General features: G+C 41.9%; 2 protein-coding genes across 13 annotated transcripts in view; one reads left to right on the top strand and one right to left on the bottom strand.

Moving 5' to 3' along the window:
* The window catches only part of LOC122550562 (centrosomal protein of 57 kDa), a 50,440-nt gene extending 29,385 nt beyond the window's left edge, over positions 1 to 21,055 (bottom strand). The window contains exons 1-3 of one of the 4 annotated variants that reach the window (XM_043691474.2): positions 20,690 to 21,054; positions 1,715 to 1,769; positions 1,355 to 1,511 (exon numbers count right to left, since the gene is read on the bottom strand). In XM_043691474.2, coding sequence (XP_043547409.1) covers positions 1,355 to 1,511; positions 1,715 to 1,720 — 163 coding nt within the window. In that variant the 5' untranslated portion in view covers positions 1,721 to 1,769; positions 20,690 to 21,054. Of the gene's footprint in view, positions 1 to 1,354; positions 1,512 to 1,714; positions 1,770 to 20,689 lie in introns of all 4 variants that reach the window. The other 3 variants (XM_087988014.1, XM_087988012.1, XM_043691471.2) reach the window with 3 other exon arrangements.
* Positions 21,056 to 21,202: 147 nt separating this feature from the next.
* The window catches only part of fam76b (family with sequence similarity 76 member B), an 89,883-nt gene continuing 89,168 nt past the window's right edge, over positions 21,203 to 21,917 (top strand). For 8 of the 9 annotated variants that reach the window (XM_043691478.2, XM_043691477.2, XM_087988010.1 and 5 more), the window contains exon 1: positions 21,270 to 21,533. In XM_043691478.2, the coding sequence (XP_043547413.1) occupies positions 21,453 to 21,533 (81 nt within the window). In that variant the 5' untranslated portion in view covers positions 21,270 to 21,452. The other variant, XM_087988011.1, reaches the window with a different exon arrangement.

The following is a 21,917-nucleotide window of genomic DNA, read 5'->3' as shown; positions in this document are numbered from 1 at the left end:
AAAGGTGGAACTTGACAAAAAGTTGCGTGCTTGGCTGTGTGTTCACACGTGTGTGTGCACATGGGCGCTATTTGGAAACTTACCCCACAAAGGCAGCAGCAGTCGTTGTTGGTGTACAGTCCAGCTACCCCAAAGAGGCAGTGGGGGGGGGGGGAAAGGAAAAGAGTGCTGGACAGAGATTGGGTTGTTGGATGGGGGTTGCGGGGGGGGGGGGGGAAAGAGAAGAGAGAAGCGGGGCTGATGGACGGGGTTGGGGGGATGTTGAGGGCAGGGGGAGGGATTGGGAGGGCGAGGGGGCAGTGTTGAATGGGGTGAGGGGCAGGACGGGGTCTCATGTTCTATGATGCTGCATTACCTCTTGAACGGGGAACAGACTTTGAAAACTCTGAGCCCCAGAGAAAAGGGATTTAAATCGATTAACAGAATAATCGATTATCCGAACGAAATTGTGCCCGCCCATCTCGCTCAGATAATCGAGGTTCCCCTGCATTCAAAAAGCAGGAAACTCCAGGCCAGTTAAATTAACATCTGTCATAGGGAAAACATTTGGAGCTGTTAAGACATTAGAGCAGAACATTTGGAAAAATTTACAACAAACCAGTAGAATCAACAGAATATTAGGAAAACCATATTTAACAAATTTATTGGGGTTCTTAGAGCAAGTAACATGCACAGTAGGGGGAAAACTGGTGCATGAAATGTACTTGGATTTCCAGACGTTTGATCATAAAAGGTGCCACGAAAGGTTATTGTGGGAACTAAAAACTCATGGGGTACCATTCAATATATTGGTGTGTACAGAATTGTGTTAATACAAAATGGAGAGGTGTAAAATGAGCCTTTTTTTGAATTAGTAAGATACAATGGGTCATGTGCCACAGGGATCAGTGCGAGGGCCTCAACATTTTACAATTTAAATAACTTCGATGAAACAACCACGTTGCTAAATTTGCTGATGACAGAAATACTTAGTTGCAAAAAAAGGGTGCATAGGGATATAAATAGCTTAAATGAGCGCGCAAATCTGAAAAATGGAGTGTTGTGCAGGAAAATATCCATTTGCAGGAAGTGATCCGTTTGGCATGAAGCATGCAAGGTTAGTATTCAGCTTTAGCAAAATATTTAGGAAAACTAATATAATGATACTGCTATTCACTAAATTGGTTAGATTGCCAGATTCTCAGATAACACTGCTTTATAATATTGTAATTTACAGTTTTACAACATGATTATTTGAATGTTATTCAAATTTATCTAAGTTAAATTCATACTGAAGAAAGTTTATTGTACACATTCAGGCACAAGAATTGGACAAATGGGTTACAAATTATGTGACAATTTTCAGATTATATACCTCTACTATTGCTCTCAGGATATGCAACAACAGGCTTATTGGAGGATTGGCACACATCAGTATTGAGGAAGGGCTTGTCCATTGGGTATACAGCAAACGATGGTTCAGACAAGCTATCAGATGATGGTAATACTTGAAAACTTCCATCCGAACAAGGCTGTAAACAGAATGAAAATAATGTGATTTAACAGATCAAGTCATTCCTGGCTATGTTGAATAGGATTTGAACCGAATTCCTTGTGGGCAGAGGTTAGGAAGGCAGTTGCACACAATTGCACCAGAGTGATATACTTGCAGTGGACTTATGTCACTATACAGAAAAGATCAATGGACAGAACTAAGTATACTCATTATAATTACTTGCATTCAAGGTTGAGCATCATAGATGATCAAGTTACAATGTTACAAGTGGAATCTGTAGAATAAGACAAAATAGTTTTAGTTCAACTGTACACTGCACAGCAACTTTTAAAAGATCCTTAAACTCAATTCATAACAATGCAATAAAAGATTTGTGTTCTACACAAAACTCCTGCATATTATCTTTCAGAGTATGTTCAAGTTTTGTTTTTTTTTCAAACAAAGTCTTCAAATATGTAAGCTACATACTTGATCGTAGAAACATATGTAAAGTTAGCGCAACCCAATTTGAAAGCCTTGGGAAAGAGAGCATACATCACATCAGTTGTGGGAATGCAATATCTCAATTTCTGAGGTCTTCTTTTGTGGCCAGTGGACAATAGCATACTCATCTATGTCTTTATTTCATGTATTTATGCTCTTGCCAACTCTTCTCCATTCTAAAGCAATGGCAAGGCTCCTCTTATTTTCTACATGATACTACCTTTTCCATCACCTCCAACAGGATGCAAAACACATACTCCTGCCCTTTCTACTTTGAGTTCACACCAATATCACCTGCTTAACACCAAAGAATGTTAATCTCTGCTCTCTCTGCCTGAAGCCCCATATACTTTTCAGAATCAAATAGCAATTTGCTTGCATGCCTTTCAATTTAGGACTGCTTAGCTTCTTCATGGGGTCTGATTTAAATTGGGGAGATTAAAGGCAATGTCAAGAGTGTGGTGCTGGAAAAAAAAAAATCGATGTTTTAAGCATAAGCCCTTCATCGGGAATGCAGCTTGTGGGCCAGGGTGGAGAGGCAGGTGGAGAGGCAGCTGAGAATGCAATAGGTAGGTGAAGGCAGGAAGCAGGTGATATGTCAGAGGAAGGTGGAGCACATAGATGGGAAAGACGATGGACATGTCAAGACAGTGGTGCCAAATTGGAGACTTGGGACTGGGATAAGGTGGGGGGAAATGAGGAAACTGGCAAAATCCACATTAATCCCGTGTGGTAGCCAGGTCTCAAGGTGGGGTCTCAATGAGGAGTTCTGCCTCCAGATGTTGGTTGGTGTGGGTGTCTCAGAGAGCACACAACTGATCTTCAGCATCTGTAGTCCTTACTTCCTCCTAGGAGATTAAAGGCAGTTTGGTAATTGCTTTATGGAACATGAAGTCCATAAACACACAACACCTTCTCATTAGAATTTTAAAAAATTATTCAACTTCATAGGAGCATAGAATCACTACAGTGTGGATACAGGCCATTTGGCCCAATAAGTCCATACAGACTCTCCGAAGAGCATTCCACCCAGGCTCAGGCTCAACCCCTACCTTATCATTGTATCACTACACTCTCATCCAGGTTATTGATAAAAATGACAAAGCAGATCTTTGCAGGACCCCACTAGCAACTGAACTCCAGGATGAACATTTCCCATCAACCACCACCTCTGTCTTCTTTCAGCTAGCCAATTTCTGATTCAAACTGCTAAATCACCCTCAATCTCAAGCCTCCGTATTTTGTGCAATAGCCTATCGTGGGAACCTTATCAAAACAGCTGACTGAAATCCATATCTACCACATCAACAACTTTACCCTCATCCACCTGTTTATTGAGTTCTTTGAGATGGTGACTAAAGTTTGTGAGGCACAACCGACTCCGCTGGCCCAAAACATTGATGCTCATGCCCATCAGTTGCTGCCTGACCTGCTGTGCTTTTTCAGCAACACTCTCTACTGCCATCTTTGTTGCCCATTATGAATTCACCTGATTCTAACTGCAAGGCACTTAAATTTGTCTTCAGCAGTCTTTTTCTTCATATATCTATATTTGCAGTCAGCTTTTATATTTTCCATGAACGTACTGTCATATTCTGGTTTTCCCTTTCTAAATTAAGCCTCTGAACTTTTAAATTTCTCAGTCCTCAGGTTTTCTGCTTTTTCTGGCCAATTTAGACGTCTCATCTTTGGCTTTAAAATTATCCCTGATTTTCCTTGTTAACCATGGTTGATCCACCTTCCCTGTTTTAATCTTATGCCAGATAGGGATATGCAATTAATTGCTGAAGTTAATCCAAGTGTTCTTTAAATGTCTACCATTGCCTATCCACCATCAATCCTCAAGGGCTAAGGTGAAAAGGACGCCTCAAGGACCAAAGTGGACATCTAAACATAGAACTGCAAGAGATGAGTGAGGTTTTCAATGAATATTTCTCCTTTGTTTATCATGGAGAAAGACAAGATAACTTGGGAACTTGATGAAGTTGTGGTGGTATCTTGGGGACAGTCCATATCATAGTAGTGACGATGTTGGATGCATTAGAATGCACGAAGGTGGATAAATCTCCTGGTCTTGACCAGATATATCCAAGATACTGCAAGTGACTTACATTTTAGCATCATTAGCCACAGGTGAGGTACCAGAAGGTTGTTTCATACTGAATGTTGCGCCATTATTCAACGGTAGCAAAGAAAAGCCTAGAGACTATAGACCAGTAAGCTGGACATCTGCGGTGGATACGTTACTTGAGAAGATTGAGTGATAAGATATACATTAGAAAGATGGGTTTAATTAAGAGTAGTCATCATGGCTTTGAGAGCAGGTTGACCATGGTCAACCATGGTCTTACATAATGAAGTGACCAGAAAGGTTGACAAGGACAGGGCGGTAGATAGTCTATATTGATTCCAGTAAGGCCTTTGATAACCTTCCAGAGTGGCTTATCATGTGGAAACTTAGATCACTTGGAATCTAGGGCGGGCTGGCAAAATGGATATACAATTGGCTTGATGGTATGAAGGAGAGGGTAATAGTGGAAGGATGCTTGTCAGATTGGAGGCCTGTGACGAGTGGAGTGCCTCAAGGGTTGGTGCTGAACCCATTACTGTTTGTAATCGATATCGTTTCTATAGATAATAATCCTGCCTTATACGTTGTTAAGTTTGCAGGTGGCATGAAAATAGGTGGTTGTGTGGATACTGAAGGAGGCTAGCAAAAATTGCAGCAGGACCTCGAACAGCTGGGGAAGTGGGCTGAGAAATGGCAAATGGAGTTTAATGTAGATAAGTGTAAGGTCTTGCATTTTGAAAAGTCAAATAAAGATAGGGGTTATATGGTGAATGGTAGGACCTTAAGGAGTGTTGCGGAACAGCGTGATCTTGGAGTTCCAGTTCATGGTTCTCCGGGTGGAGTCACAGGTAGATAGGGCAATGAAGATGGCTTTTGGCACACTGGCCTTCAGTCAGGGCATTGAGTATAGAAGTTGGGAAGTTATGTGCAGTTATACACGATGTTGGTGAGGCAGCACTTGGAGTACTGTGTTCAGTTATGGTTATCTTGTTATAGGAAGGATGTTATTAAACTGGAAAGAGTGCAGAAGAAATTGTCAAGGATGTTGCCTGGACTCAAGGGACTGAGTTATAAGGAGAGGTTGGACAAGCTAGGACTTTTTTCTTTAGAATATAAGAGACCAAGGTGGACCTTATTAAGGTGTCTAAAATCATGAGCAGGATGGATAGGGTGACTGCATTCAGTCTTTTTTCCCAGGGTTGGGGGAAGAACTGGAAAGTTAAGGGGTAACATTAAAAGGGAACCCGAAGAGCAACTTTTTTTTCCCCCACAGAGGGTGGTATGCATATGGAGTGAGCTACCAGCAGAAGAGGTTGAGGCTGGTACATTAACATTTAAAAGGCATTTGGACAAATACATGGATAGGAAAGGATTAAAAGAATATGGCCTACCTGCAGGGAAACAGGGTTAGCATAGATGGACATTTCAGTCAGCATGGACCAGTTTGGGCCAAAAGGCCTGTATCCATGCTGCCTGTAGGCGTGGATCGCATCTGGAATAAGGCCACAGGGAGTAGCTTAACCCAGAAGAGGCCAGTCTCAGTCATTAATTTGGCAAGTTTAGTCTGAAGAGTCTGGTTAAAATGTTCAACAAGGCCAGCAGCCTGAGGACAACAAGTAGGGCGGCACGGTGGCACAGTGGTTAGCACTGCTGCCTCACAGCACCAGAGACCTGGGTTCAATTCCCGCCTCAGGCGACTGACTGTGTGGAGTTTGCACGTTCTCCCCGTGTCTGCGTGGGTTTCCTCCGGGTGCTCCGGTTTCCTCCCACCATCCAAAGATGTGCAGGGTCAGGTGAATTGGCCATACTAAATTGTCTGTAGTGTTAGGTAAGGGGTAAATGTAGGGGTATGGGTGGGTTTCGCTTCGGCGGGTCGGTGTGGACTTGTTGGGCTGAAGGGCCTGTTTCCACACTGTAATCTAATCTAATCACAATGCAGTTGCTGACAAATAAAGCTGGGAACAGTTCTTCATTAATATTACTAACAATATGTGGTCTATTGTTGAACTAATGCATGCAGGTATACTGAACAGGGAATAACTTCGTTAAGCAAAATCTTCACGAGTCTCAGCAGTAGCGTTGGTACTAGGGTAGGCATCAATCCACTTAGAAAAGACAACAATAACAGCCAAAACTTATTTATAGCACTGACATTTCTGCAACTCAATGTAATCCAGTTGAAGTTCTCAAAGGGACCCTCCGGCAAGGGAGTTCTACCCTAAACACAAATTAAGCCTTTTCTAGGTTGATGTTCCTGACAAATAAGACACCGGGTGCTAACCGTCTAAGCTACACAGCTATGGTGGTATCCCCACCTCCAATCAGGAGAAGGTCGGTGACTGAACGGGCACCAGTGAGTTGCATAATGCACATATTCAATAACCCAGAAAGCAAGTTCATCAGACATACAAGTTTGACCCGCAGGAGTAGTCCAGAGTTGAGCGTCAGGGTCATACAAACAGCTGAACTCCGACTATAACATCTTAGTGTCAGGGGAATCCCCTGAAGTTTAACAATATCTTAAATGGTTGGCATTAATTTATCAAAAGTAGACTGGTTTTTATTAGAATTTATAGTCTGCCTCATCATTCTGGGCATAAACATAAGATCCCCTTTAGAGGCTGCGTTTGCTGCCCCATCTGCCAAATGGTTGCTGATGTCAGTTAAACCTTTGCCATTACTATGGGTAATACATTTAATATATTGATAAGCTGTAAAATTTAAGAACCTCTTGATCAGTCTTCCTTTTTCCCTTTTTATTCTGTGACATTCCTATTTTGCTCCTCTTCAATCTGAATTATAATTTGCATCCTTTCATACTTCTACCATTGAATATTCTTTGCCATGTATTTACTCATTTGATTTGTAATGTTATCAAATCTGAAACTATTATCCTCACTTTACTCATCCATTGGATTCGCTCTGTGCCTTGAACCACATTCTAACTTTACTGACAATTTCTAAATCTTTCCCATGTTAGCTCATATGCAACTATCTTCCCAAAGCCTTCTGACTCATCCACTCTCTCTATACTGCAAGACTTTTCTTCCAAAATCCAGTGTTGAGTGACCCAGAATTTCTTCAAATCAAACTTTGTAAATTTTAAGTCATCATCTACTATCAGGCTGCAGTTTTTATCTTGGTACTTGTTGGATTTTGAATTAAATTCCAGCTTCACATCCTTTCTATCAGATATTGTTGCCTTGCACCTCTGCCTCCTTCTCAATAACTTGTCACTGAAACTGCTGTGCATTACACCTTTGTCAGTTGCAGACTTGACTGTTTCGATGCTTTCTCGCCCAGATTCTACCCTACCCCTTAATTTCATCTATAAATATGGTGTCACCTCAGCAGTGAGTCCCAGTTGACTGTCAACTTTTGTCAACTGAGCTACTTTTGACTTAAACAGAATTTGATGGGACCTTCCATGTAGATTATGACATCCAATAATTAAGATCCTTGTATTCAAAATCTCCCTTGTTAATTTAAGGCCAACTATTGAACTGCACAGTTCTTAGTATTGTCAGTACATTTTAGATAGAGATCTCTCAGACTGTAACCTTTTCTCACGTGCACATTTCTTTTAAGAACTTCAACCAGTTTGAGAATACCCACTTCGTCAATTTGATGCCCAATTTAATGGCGTTTTCACAGCAAGAGACGAATTATCTTTTAAGTTTCTGACAATATTGATGCCAAAGTCCAATTAATTCTTGAATTTTCAAGCCCATATTTTTCCAGCAAATTTGCTGTTGGGCTGACTTTACCATGTCTAAATTCTTCCTACCTCCCAATGGCCATTGTTCATTACCCAATTTTTTGTGTTTAGGTCACCAGACAACTGTCTAAATCTATGGACTTTTTCCAGATATTTATCATGTAACACCTGCAAAGGACAATCATTCTCAATGGTTGAATCTGTACAATTTCCCTTTATTTTCAAAAGAATTTAAAAGATGAATATTTCAACAGGTACAACAACACAATATTAAAACACTTTTTAAAGCAAATTTAAATCTTTAAAATACAATTTTCAAATCAAATTTAATTGTCTAAATCACAACTTGTTTAATCAAGACCATTATTTTACGTTCGGAGCTCCAGAAAACAAGATAAACATTCAAACTCAAATGTGCATCCAAACCACTCATAACAGAGTTAAATTTTCTACAGGCTGAAAGGAAACAGCGCTGAGCCTCCTCTCTCTCACAGAGACACAGATTCCCTATTTTTTCCCCTTTTACTATTTAATTCAAGACAAGTTTTTAAATGCAGTTTCATTAGTCTGTGACGCAAGAAAACATGCAACCGGAATTTATTTTAATTCTATTCCGAAACACACGATTTTCTTCCCAAATTGATATTGATTCACTTTTTCCTCAATTACATATATACATCCGCAGGAAGTAACTCAGTCCCTGCAAATTTTTCTCTCCGCAATCTGCCTTTAATGAACAAAATTCACAACTTCTCAATCATTTCTTTTTTGACCAATTAATCAGAATCAGCATCCCATCAGCATCCAGTGTCGGAACCCAAACTACGGGATCAGTGTCCCGTTGGACTTCCGTTTCAGAACCCGAACCTTTTATAGAATCTCATTACAACATATCTCTCTTCTCACATAATAATCTAATAAGTTTATCACAAAGTCAGTGTCCCGTTTCAGAACCGGTGGCCCGTCGAACTTCCGTTTCAGAACCCGAACCACCTTTTAGTAGTTCCACCTGCCAGCACCTGGCCCATATCCCTCCAAACCCTTCCTATTCATATGCCTCTTACATGTTGCAATTGTACTAGCCTCCACCACTTCCTCTGGCAGCTCATTCCATACACGTACCATCCTTTGCGTGAAAACGTTGCCCCTTAGGTCTTGTTTATATCTTTCCCCTCTCACCCTAAACCTATGCCCTCTAGTTCTGGACTCCCCGACCCCAGGGAAAAGAAAGACTTTGTCTACTTATCCTACCCATGCCCCTCAATTTTGTAAACCTCTATAAGGTCACCCCTCAGCCTCCGACCTCCAGGGAAAACAGCCCCAGCCTGTTTAGCCTCTCCCTATAGCTCAAACCCTCCAACCCTGGCAACATCCTTGTAAATCTTTACTGAACCCTTTCAAGTTTCACAACGTCTTTCCAATAGGAAGGGTACCAGAATTGCACACAATATTCCAAGTGTGTCACTCTCAATCTTAATGAAGAATTCTGCTTTATTATGATCACTCTTTATTATGATCTTGCACCACAATGTTGCTAATTAATCGTCTCATAATACCATACCCAATCTAGGAAGCTTGCTCTCTAGCTGGTTCCTCAACATACTGTTCAAGGAAACCATCCCTCATACATTCCAGGAAATCCTGCTCCATCATATTGTTATCATCAGTTTGGTTCATCCAGTTAGTATGTAGATTGAATTCACCCGTAATAACTGCTGTACTCTTACTGCATGCATCTCTAATTTCCTGTTTGATACAGACCTCAACATCACAACTTTCCGTTTGGTGGTCTGCACAAAATTCCCACTAATGTCTTTTTCCCTTCGGTGTTCCACAGGTCCACCCATATTAATTCCACATCGTCAAGGTTCATGCTCCCCCTTACTACTGTATTAATTTCTTTCTTAACCAGCCATCTCCCTTCCCATCTATCTTTCGTGAAAATTGAACAACCATGGATGTGGAGTTCTCATCTTTGGTCACTCTGGAGGCAGGTCTCTGATGCCAAATACATGACATCCACTAATAAACTTAGCACAGTTGCATCCACCTTGCTCCAAATGCAGCTCACATTGAGACACAGAGCCCTCAGGCTCAATTGGTTTTGGACATTTATGGCCCTTTCACTGTTGTTGTGAAATGTGATCCTTGTTGATTTCTCTCTTTGGTTTCTCTGCCTTCCACATTTCCCCTTACTGTCCTTTGTTTTTGTACCCACTTTACTTCCTTCCGACTTCCTACATTTGTTCCAACCCCTAGCCATATTAGGTTAAACCCTCCCCAGTAGCATGAGCAAACACCCCAATCCTGCCCAAGTGCAGACCACCTGGTTTGTATTCGTCTCACATCCCCCAGAACCAGTTCCAATGTCCCAGGAACCTGAATCCCTCCCTCTCGTAATACACTTCAATTCATGTATTCACCTTAAATTTGCCACCTTAGCTCTGACTCGCGTGTGGGAGCCGTAGCAATCCTGAGATTACCACCTTTGAGCTCCTACATTTTAGTTTAACTCCTACCTCTCTAAATTCAGCTTGTAAAACATCATCCTTTTTTCTAAAACCTATTAAACAAAGTCTCATGATATGTTAAACCTTCGTTTAACCCTGAGGCTCCCAGCCTTATTCCTGATAAAGGGCTTTTGCCCGAAACGTCGATTTTCCTGCTCCTCAGATGCTGCCTGACCTGCTGTGCTTTTCCAGCACCACTCTAATCTAGACTTCGTTTAATAGAACATGCTCTCTACTTGGTTTCATGTGCCGCTCTAAACTTTTTCAAAAGCATTTTATGAACTACTTATCTAGGTTATTGTCAATTTGAGTCTAATTTACGTGAAGTTGAAAATCACCCATGCATGTCGTCCCCTCAATCTTACGTATTTATCCTAATGGTGATTAATGCTTAGGGTAATATTAATGCCTGAACACCACTTCTACTAGCAATTCAGTATATTTCCTGGTCTCCTGAACCAAGTTCATCTCTAACTTTTGCATCAATTACATCTCTGATCATCAGCACAATCCCCTCAACCTTTATCCATTTGCTGTTCTTCTTGAAAAACAGGTACCTCAAATCAGAACACAGTTCTCATAATTCTGATCCAGACCTCCACAGCGGCAATCAAATAATTTCATTTACTTCGATGTATGTAGTCAATTCATTTACTTTCTAATCAATGTTATGTGCATCCAGATACAGAATTTCTAGTTGTCTCTTTTTGTTATCTTTGTAAAATCCAAGTCTTGGTACTTGGTGGCATCTAAGTAACAGAACAGAGAGCCTACAATTCTGATCTTCATTTCAGATTTAATAACGTACTGTCCCACTTCAACTCTCCCCCTTGGTTTGCTATATTTACCTAAGCCTCATTCCATCTCCAACCCCTGTTCAGTTTCTCTAGTTACCTGGCTTGAAAAGATCATCTGATGTAGTCTTGAGAATGTATATATGGTGATGAGCAGGCACGGAAAGAGTTAAGTACTGAGTTTTGTGAAACAAGGGATTCAGCTGAACATGACTCTGGGTAATCCAAGATAGAAGACGGGAAAAATGTCTGGCTGTAACAGGCGGCTCCTTTGAGGTATTTTAGGTGTTGCGGGTGATTTCCTCGAATTCCAGGAGCAGCAATTACTGTTTTATATACTGTTGTATTGTTTTGGATCATTAGAGGAAAAAAAAAGCCAAAACAACAGTTTTAAAAGTGAGAGGAACAGACAAAGGAGGTCAGCGCAGGAGAGCGTGCACGAGAGACCCACACTGCTAACTGACACAGCAGCAAACCTGCACAGTTACTGCCTTTGCTGTTTGAATTAGTGTATCACTGGACTGCGTTTGGGAAAATTAATGAAGACTGAAATTCACAACTAGTCTTGGAGGAACTGTTCGGGCGAAGTCACAGCACAGAAACAGATAAGCGAGTAAGTGAATATTTTAAGCGTGGGCTTACAGTAAGTCTGCAGTAGTGAGTAGAATGGGTTCTTTCTTGATTATGTGTTATACTGCGATATGATTAAACTTTAAAATATAATCCACAAGAATTAATTTAATCTGGAGCAGTGTTTTGTAGAGGAAAACTTATTTCTTGGGTCTGTTAATTGACTGCAGCAAAAATGGCCTTTAGCAGAGTGATATACTCGTCTTGTCGGATGTGGGAGTATAGAACAAGTTTGTGTTACTGAGGATCATGTCTGCAATAAATGCCATTGGTTGAGAATCCATGAGATTGAATGGACTGGTTGGAGAGACAGAGGCAATGAGGAATTTACAACAGCAAGGTGGTGTGATGGATGGCAGTTATAGGAAGGGAGGAAAATCACAGATACAGTCACATAGATGGGTTAATTCCAGGAAAGGTAGACAAGGTAGACAGGTAGTGCAGAAGTCTTCTGTGGTTATCCCTATTTCAAACAAATACGCGATTTTGAAAAACGTAGGGGGTGATGGGTTCTCAGGGGAACGTAGCACAAACAGCCAAGTTTCTGGCATTGAGACTGCCTCTAATGCAATGAGGGGTACATCAGGTTCCAAGAGATTGATCGTGTTAGAGGACTCTAGTCCGAAGTACTGACAGACGTGACTGTGGCCAGCAGTGAAAAATCAGAATGGTGTGTTGCTTCCCTGGTGGCAGAATCAAGGATGTTGCGGAGAGGGTGCAGAATGTTCTCGAGGGGGAAAGAGGGTCTAGTAGGAGGTCATTGTCGTTGGCTCCAGTGCGTACAAAGGAAGGGAAAAGGTTGAGATTCTGAAGGGAGATTACAGAGTTAGACAGAAATTTAAAAAGGAGGTCCTCGAGAGTAGTAATATCTGGATTACTCCCGGTGCTATGAGCTAGTGAGGGGAGGATAGAGCAGATGAATGCACGGCTGAGTAGCTGGTGTACGGGAGAACTATTCACACTTTCGGACCATTGGAATCTCTTTTGGGGTAGAAGTAACCTGTACAAGAAGGATGGATTGCACCTAAATTGGAAGGGGACGAATATACTGGCAGGGAGATTTGATAGAGCTGCTCAGGAGGATTTGAACTAGTAAGGTTGAGGGGGGCAACCAAGGGAGATAGTGAGGAAAGTGATCAATCCGAAATTGGTACAGTTGAGAACAGAAGCGAGTCAAACAGTCAGGGCAGGCAGGAACAAAGCAGAGAACAAGTAAGACTGGTAAATTAAACTGCATTTATTTCGATGCAAGAGGCCTAACAGGGAAGGCAGATGAACTCAGGGCATGGTTAAGAATATGGGACTGGGATATTATAGCAATTACAGAAATGTGATTCAGGGATGGGCAAGACTGGCAGCTTAATGTTCCAGGATACAAATGCTACAGGAAGGATAGAAAGGGAGGCAAGAGAGGAGAGGGAGTGGCATTTTTGATAAGGGATAGCATTATAGCTGTACTTAGGTAGGATATTCCTGGAAATACATCCAGGGAAGTTATTTGGGTGGAAATGAGAAATAAGAAAGGGATGATCACCTTATTGGGATTGTATTATCGACCCTCTAATAGTTAAAGGGACACTGAGAAAAAACTTGTAAGGAGACCTCAGCTATCTGCAAGAATTTTAAGATGGTTATGGTAGTGGATTTTAATCTTTCCAAACATAGACTGGGACTGCCACAGTGTTCAGGGTTTGGATGGGGAGGAATTTAAGAGTGTACAAGAAAATTTTCTGATTCTGTATGTGGATGCACCTAGTGGAGCAGATGCAAAACTTGACCTACTCTTGGGAAATAAGGTTGGGCAGGTGAAGGAGATGTCAGTGGGGGAGCACTTTGGGGCCAACAACCATAATTCTATTAGATTTAAAATAGTGATGGAAAGGGATAGACCAGATCTAAAAGTTGAAGTTCTAAATTGGAGAAAGGCCAATTTTGACTGGATTCGGCAAGAACCTTCAAAAGCTAATTGGGGCACGTAATGGGATGGCTGGGAAATGGGATAACAAGAATCCAGAGAATGTATATTCCTGTTAGGTTGAAAGGAAAGGCTGGTAGGCAAAGGGAATGCTGGATGACTAAAGAAATTGAAGGTTTGGTTCAGAAAAAGGTGGAAGCATATGGCAGGTATAGACAGGATAGATTGAGTGAATCCTTAGAAGAGTATAAAGGCATTTACTTAAGTGGAAAATCAGGAGGGCAAAAGGGGACATGAGATAGCTTTGACAAATAGAGTTAAGGAGAACCCAAAGGTTTTTACAAATACATTAAGGACAAAAGGGTAACTAGGGATAGATCAGCAAAGCAGCCTTTGTGTGGAGCACCAGGAGATGGGGAAGATACTAAATAGAGTATTTTGCATCAGTATTTACTGGGAAAAAGGACATGGAATATCTAGAATGTAGGGAAATAGATGGTGTCATCTTGAAACATCCATGTGAGAGGAGGAACTGCTGGATGTCTTGAAATGTATAAACATAGACAAATCTGAGGGAACTGCTCAGTACCCTAGAATTCTGTGGGAAGCTAGAGAAGTGATTGCTGGGCTTCTTGCTGAAATATTTGTATCATCGATAGTCACAGGTGAGGTGACAGAAGACTGGAGGTTGGCTAACATGGTGGCACTGTTTAAAGTGGTAAGGACATGCTAGGGAACTATGGACCAGTGAGCCTGACGTCAGTGGTGGGCAAGTTGTTGGAGAGAATTCTGAGGGACAGGGCATACATGTATTTGAAAAGGCAAGGATTAATCAGGGATAGTTAACATGGCTTTGTGCATGGGAAATCATGTCTCACAAACCTGATTGAGGTTTTGAAAAAGTAACAAAGAGGATTGATGAGGGCAGAGTGGTAGACATGATCTATATGGACTTCAGTAAGACATTCAACAAGGTTCCCTATGGAAGACTGGTGAGCAAGATTAGACCTCATGGCATACAGGGAGAACTAGCCATATGGATACAGAACTGGCTCAAAGGGAGAAGACAGATGATGATGGTGGAGGGTTGTTTCCCAGACTGGAGGCGTGACCAGTGGAGTGCCACAAGGATCAGTGCTAGGCCCACTATTTTTCATCATTTTACATAAATGATTTGGATGTGAGCATAAGAGGTATAGTTAGTAAGTTTGCAGATGATACCAAGATTGGAGGTGTAGTGGATGTCAAGGAGGGCTGCCTCAGATTGTAGCGGGATCTTGATCAGATGGGCCAATGAGCTAAGAGGTGGCAGATGGAGTTCAATTCAGATAAATGTGAGGTGTTGCATTTTGGGAAAGCAAATCTTAACAGGACTTATACACTTAATGGTAAGGTCCTAGGGAGTGTTGCTGAACAAAGATCTTGGAGCACAGGCTCCTTGAAAGTAGAGCCACAGGTAGATAGCTAGTGAAGAAAGCATTTGGTATGCTTTCCTTTATTGTTCAGAATATTGAGTACAGGAGTTGGGAAGTCATGTTGTGGCTGTGCAGGCCATTGGCTGGGCCACTATTAGAATATGGTGCACAATTCTGGTCTCCTTCCTATTGGAAGGATGTTGTGAAACTTGAAAGGGTTCAGAAAAGATTTACAAGATGTTGCCAGAGTTGGAGGATTTGAGATATCAGAAGAAGTTGAATAGGCTGGAGCGGTTTTCCTTGGAGCGTGAGAGGTTGAGGGGTGACCTTATAGAGGTTTATAACATCACGAGGTGCACAAATAGGATAAATAGATAAAGTCTTTTCCCTGGGGTGGGGGAAGTCCAGAACTAGAGGGCATAGGTTGAGAGTGATAGGTTTAGAGTGAGAGGGGAAAGATATATTAAAAAAAAGACCTCAGGGTCAACTGTTTCATGCAGAGGGTGGTAGATGTATGGAATGAGCTGCCAGAGGAAGTGGTGGAGGCTAGTACAATTGCAACATGTAAAAGGCATCTGGATGGGTATATTAAAAGGAAGGGTTTGGAGGGATGTGGGCCAGGTGCTGGCAGGTGGGACTAGATTGCATTATCTGGCCGGCATGGATGAGTTGAACCAAAGGGTCTGTTTCTGTGCTGTACATCTGACTCTGATCAAATAAGAACGGGGTGCTGGAGACAACAATGAGTTAACAATGTGGAAAAGAGCCATTTAACAAGATGAGGTAGCATTCAGTATGCAACTGAGATTAACCAGGTGAAAAGTATCTATTGTATGAATCCAGTTAACAAGATTAAGAACATTGTATAACAGTCACCCAAACAATATGTATGTTGCCTTATCTGGATGCTCCTTCCTGTAAAATGACTATATAGTTCAATGACAAACTACTGTTCCAGAGAAGACTGAACTCTTTGTGCACAGGGGCGCCTCAGTGGCACAGTGGTTAGGACTGCTGCCTCACAGTGCCAGAGACCCGGGTTCAATTCCCGCCTCAGGCGACTGACTGTGTGGAGTTTGCACATTCTCCCCGTGTCTGCGTGGGTTTCCTCCGTGTGCTCCGGTTTCCTCCCACAGTCCAAAAAACAATGTGCAGGTTAAGTGAATTGGCCACGCTAAATTGCCCATAGTGTTAGGTGCAGTGGTAAATGTAGGGGAATGGGTCTGGGTGGGTGCGCTTCAGCAGGTCGGTGTGGACTTGTTGGGCCGAAAGGCCCGTTTCATTCTCTCTCCCTTCAGGGCCTGAAATAAAGATGAAGGAGGTAAGACTATACTGTGTCTGAGCATTTTACTTCAAGTGAAGGGGGAAAACGGGATGACATTCCATGAATGAGTCAGTTGGTAACCTTGCCTTTAATGAAAATCCATTGCTCACTTAGGAATTGGATGTGATAGCACCCTTCCAAGCATATTTTGTACATTTGTTTATGGAGTTTAAAGGTCAGCACATTTGTTACATTCTTGTAACTGCAGAATAATAGCCTTAAAATTGTGAAAGAATGATGTTTGCTTTTACCCTCGTACCTATGCTGTGGTTTCTCAAACCGTAGCCCACAAGACCAATTTTGTATGCCAACATTTTTTTTGCCTTCCCAAATCCCTATGCTGCAGCTTTCCAGTCTTTCCCCATTTCAGTCATTGTATTCAGCTTGTTAATCTTACTGCCAAAACACAACCTTATATTTTCCCCCATGTTACATTCCACTTGTCAAGTTCTTGCCCATTCACTTAACTTGTGTAAACTCTGATTCTCATTGACTTTTCAATTTGCAAATTATGTTATCTGCAGCAACCATTTTAATTGGAAAAATTCCATAAAACAAAACAATGACAGTTTAAGAACAACTTATGTCGTCTATATCTGGTGTCCGAGACAGTTGGTGCTTCCCCGCACAATCACTAGATGTTGAAGTTTCATATTCCTCCAATGTTGCAAAGATAGGTCTAGCTACATTGCTACAGTACACTTCAAGCAGTTAGATCATACTCTTCCGTAAGTGGCAACTGACAACAAATCCACCAAGCAGCTGGTTCATATGCAAAACCCACAGTGAAAAAGGAGGAGATCTTATGATTGATTTCCAAGCATAGACTGAAAGTCATTTAGCAGAATGCCTCAATTTTGAAAAGAATATCATGGAATATCACAGGGCCATGTGACACTTTAATATTGTGTACAGTTTTGGTCTCATCTGAGGAAAGACATTCTTGCTATTGAGGGAGTTCAGCAAAGGTTCACCAGACCAAATCCTGGGTTTGCAATACTGACATGACCAAACGCTCACTGAAATTTAGAAGAATGAGTGGGATCTAATGGAAACAATCCTGATCAGAGTGGACAGGCTAGATGCGGTAAGAATGTTCCCAAGGTTGGGAAAGTCCAGAATGAGGGGACACAATCTAAGAATAATGGGTAAGCCGCTCAGGACCGAGATGAGGAAGAATTTCTTCACTAAGTTGTGAACCTTTAGAATTCTCTCCCACAGAAAGAGGTTGGGGCCAGTTGGTTAGACATATTCAAGGAGGAAGCTGGACCCCTTACAGTTTAAAAGGGAGAGAAATCAGGAATGGGATATTAAAATTGCACAGCCATGACCATATTGAATGGTGATGCAGGCTTGAAGGGCCCACTGACCTACAACTGCACTCATTTTCTATGTTTCTGTGAAGATCATGGAGTCATACAACACAAACAGATCCTTCTTCCAACCAGTCCATACCAAACGTAATTCCAACCTAAACTAGTCCCATCTGCCTGCTCCTGCCCATATCCCTCCAAACCTTTCCTTTTCTTGTACTTATCCAAGATCTTAAACATTGTGATTGCAATCATACCCACTACTTCCTCAGGAAGTTCATTCCACACACAAACCACTCTTTTGAACATCTCTCTCCACTCACCTTAAAAATGTGGACCCTAATGTTGAAATCCTGACATCTTAGGGGGAAGACAACTATCGTAAACCCTATCTTTATCCATCAATTTTTACAAACCTCTAAAAGGTCACCCCTCAACCTCCTATGATCTAGTGAAAGAAACTCACTGCTTTTCTTTATAAACTCAAACACTCCATATCCAGAAACATTCTGGTAAATCTCTTCTGAACCCTCTAACTTAGTAATATCCTTTCCATAACTGGGCAAACAGAACTGGATAAACAGAACTGGACACAGTATTCCAGAAGAGGCCTCATCCATGTCCTGTACAACCACAGCATGACTTCCCAATCCTAAACTCAACGATCTGAGCAAAGTGATGGAAACGTCAAAGAAGTTACCTGAACCCCCAGGTCATTTTGTTCTACAACACTTCAGGCCATTCCATTCATTGTAAAAAAAGGTTTGTTCGTACCAAAATGCAATATCTCGCATTTACCAAAATGAAATCCATCTGCCATTTTTCAGCACATTGACCCGTGTAATCAAGATCTTTTTGTAATCTTAGAAAACCTCCTTCACTGTCTACTATTCCTCTAATTTTGTTGTCGATTGCATAGTTCTTGAGCAGGACTTCAGTCTAACACAGACTGAATGCTTTTCAGACAGTTCCCAGTGTTGTCGCGCTCCCCCTTCAGTTGAAGTAAAACACTCAGGCACAATATGGCTTTACCCCCTTCATCTTTATTCTGGGCCCTGGAGGGAGAGAGAACGATCACCCAAGTGAACAGAGACATGAGTTCATGGTCTTCTCTCGAACCGCAGTTTCTCAATAAACCATATAGTAGTTTTACAGGGAATAGCATCCAAAGCAACATACATATTAATTGTCGACTGTGACAATCAATGAGTATCAATAGTAGAGACCAAGCCCTTTACTGTTACACAATGAATGTTCTTAACCTTGTTAACTGGCTTCATACAATACTTTACACCTTATTAATCTGACCTTACATACTTGAATGCTACCACATCTTGTTAAATGGCTCTACTTAATGAATGTCCTTCCACCTTGTTAACCCATGACCCTTGCCTCCAGCAGTCCATTATTAATTGCAAGTTCTTGTCTTATCACAGTCATAACTCAGCTGAATCTCTTGTTTCACAAAACTTAATTCCTTCCCTGCCTGCACATTCACCCGATACACATTCTCACCAGGGACAGGGCAATGGACACCAACTACTACTGGAGGATCACAAATTTAGTGAAAGATGCTCTGACTAAAGCTTGCTAATCTTCCAGTGCAAAAAATATTGTTCAGGACAGAAAGTTGCAAACTGGCATTTTCCAAGATCCATGATTACATGCTAAGGCTCAGGCTAAGGTCTGCGATGGTCATTAGAGATATTATGGGGAAAGGTTATCATCTCAGGCAGTTGAGTACACCTAAATACTCAAATGTAAACTCCCTCAGGCTGAATTCTGACATGAATTATGTATCATGAATGACAAGTGAAAATGCTGCAAGGGGGAAATTTGAAGCTTTCTTTATATGTACCCTACCAAATTCTAAGTACATATTTGGAAAACTACAAATATCCAGGTCTTTATATCATTTAATAAACAGCACGAGACAGCCATTCAGCATAACAATCATGCTAATTAACATCACAATTTAAAACCAAAACTAAAATATTCCAAGTCCACATAATGAAGATTGACTTCATATCAATAGTGGGGTAAATCTCAAGGTTGGGGGGAAGCTTTTGATTATTGAAACATCACAAACCACTAACAACTGTAACAGGTGTTATGGCACCAGGTTACAGGCCAACACATTTATTTGAAACCACAAGCTCTTGATTTGGAGATTCCGGTGTTGGTCTAGAGTGTACAAAGTTAAAAATCACACACCAGGTTGGATTAGATTAGATTCCTTAGTGTGGAAACAGGCCCTTCAGCCCAACAAGTCCACACTGACCCTCCGAAAAGCAACCCACCCAGACCCATTCCCCTACATTCACCCCTGACTAATACACCTAACACTACGAGCAATTTAGCATAGCCAATTTACCTAACCTGCACATCTTTGGACAGTAGGAAGAAACCAGAGCACCTAAAGGAAACCCACACAGACACGGGGAGAATGTACAAACTCCACAGAAAGTCGCCCAAGGCTGTAATCGAACCTGGGTCCCTGGCACTGAGGTAGCTCTGCCGTCCTGTTATAGCCCAACATGTTTAATTGGAAGCACTAGCTTTTGGAGCGCCACTCCTTCAGATAGTTGCGGAGGAAACAATTGTAATACACAGCAAAAGTTGAAGCACTGTTCTTCATCAGGTGAAATGGAGGTAAGCACACAGGCACAGAATTTAAAGGCAGAGTGATCAAAAGATAATACAAGTGGCGTGAGTCGAGAATCTTTGCAAGTGATCAAAAAGTCAGAAGGAGTGAAGTAGACAAGTTACCTGACGAAGCAGCGCTTCGAAAGCTTGTGGTTTCAAATAATACCTGACTACAACCTGGTGTCATATGACTTCTGACCTTGTCAACCCCAGTCCAATACTAGAATCCACGCGGCTTGGTACTCGATATGCAACAACAAGCACAATGAATCGAACTATTAAAAAACTGCATAGGTCCTCACAGCACGGAGCTTGATGCCTCCCCCTCCGTCAGTACTACGTTTGACACATTGAAATAATAAACAAGAACCTCACCCTTCTGTTTCTAGAATCGGTTGCCATGTCCAAACAGTCGAACGCGCTTTTATCTACAAAACGTCAACAAGCAGAGCCGAGAATATCCAAACTGAAAACTAAAACGAATAAACCCCCACAAACAAGGTCACCATTTGAGACCATTCGAGTGGGTGGAGCCGCTAGTAGGAGCATCGTCACTTCATGGGTGGAACCGGCTGATTAGCCGCTGTCACTTGAATAACAAGAGATTTGCTCAATGGGAGAGACAGAGAGAGATTTACTTGTACTTCTTAAATTGTCTTTCCGGCCAAAGCGACTTCAAAAAATACTAACTGAGAAAATAGCCCTACAAAACCCATACGTTCCACTGACATCACGTGGTTATTTTAAATCCGGGTTCGTCCGCCCGCCACTGCCTCTAACTGTCACTTTCCATTGGTAGCCGCTCACGGTTGATGAAGCTATTATTTCATTGGTCAGGATTGGTTGCGTGTATCAGTACGCTGTTCTATAGAGCACTGTGATTGGCTGAACGCTGCAGTTTTGCGTCTGGTTTCTGATGTTGGATATTCGTCCGGTGTGACGCCAGGAGGTCAGACCTTTATATATTATTTTTTAGTTTGTGTTTTTATTTTGGCTGGGGGGAGGGGGAATAAAGGAGGAAGTAAAATTCTCTCGAATTGCCAAGTTTGTGGGTTTCTATTCCTGTTCGTGCGAAGAAGTCAGCCGACGTGTTGAAGACTGAGCGGCCGGTTGCGGCTATTGATTGGTATTTGAAATAATGGCCGCGCTTTACGCTTGTACCAAGTGCCACCAGCGATATCCGTTCGAGGACCTCTCCCAGGGCCAGCAGCTGTGTAAGGTTTGTAGTAAACATCAGCTCTACTCACCTGAAATGCGTTACTCTGCTCTTTGTCATTTATATTTATCTGTTCCAAAATCCGGCCAAGTCCGTTGTGCTGTATGCCGATCCATTGCTGTTTGTCGCTAAAGTAGTCGCTGCCCAACGCGGAAGACGCACCAATAAAGCTGCTGGCCAAGAAATTTGTTTCGAGCTTCACTTGAGAGGTAGCTGACCGCGTCACCCGAATCTTTTCCTGTCGGTCCTCGTTCAGTTTCTGAAGTTTTCGTGATATTCTTTACCACCGCCGTCCTCTTTCTGTTCTTGCTGTTACTTCGTCCGTTGATTAGTTCGCATGTGCAAGATTTGAGGGTATTTTAACTGTTCTCCTCCAGTGACAAACTC

The sequence above is a fragment of the Chiloscyllium plagiosum genome, unplaced genomic scaffold (assembly GCF_037043375.1).
Source record: "Chiloscyllium plagiosum isolate Xiang-an unplaced genomic scaffold, Cpla_swu_hap1 HiC_scaffold_6, whole genome shotgun sequence".
Lineage (NCBI taxonomy): Eukaryota > Metazoa > Chordata > Chondrichthyes > Orectolobiformes > Hemiscylliidae > Chiloscyllium > Chiloscyllium plagiosum.
This window is presented reverse-complemented; position numbering and strand designations above follow the sequence as displayed.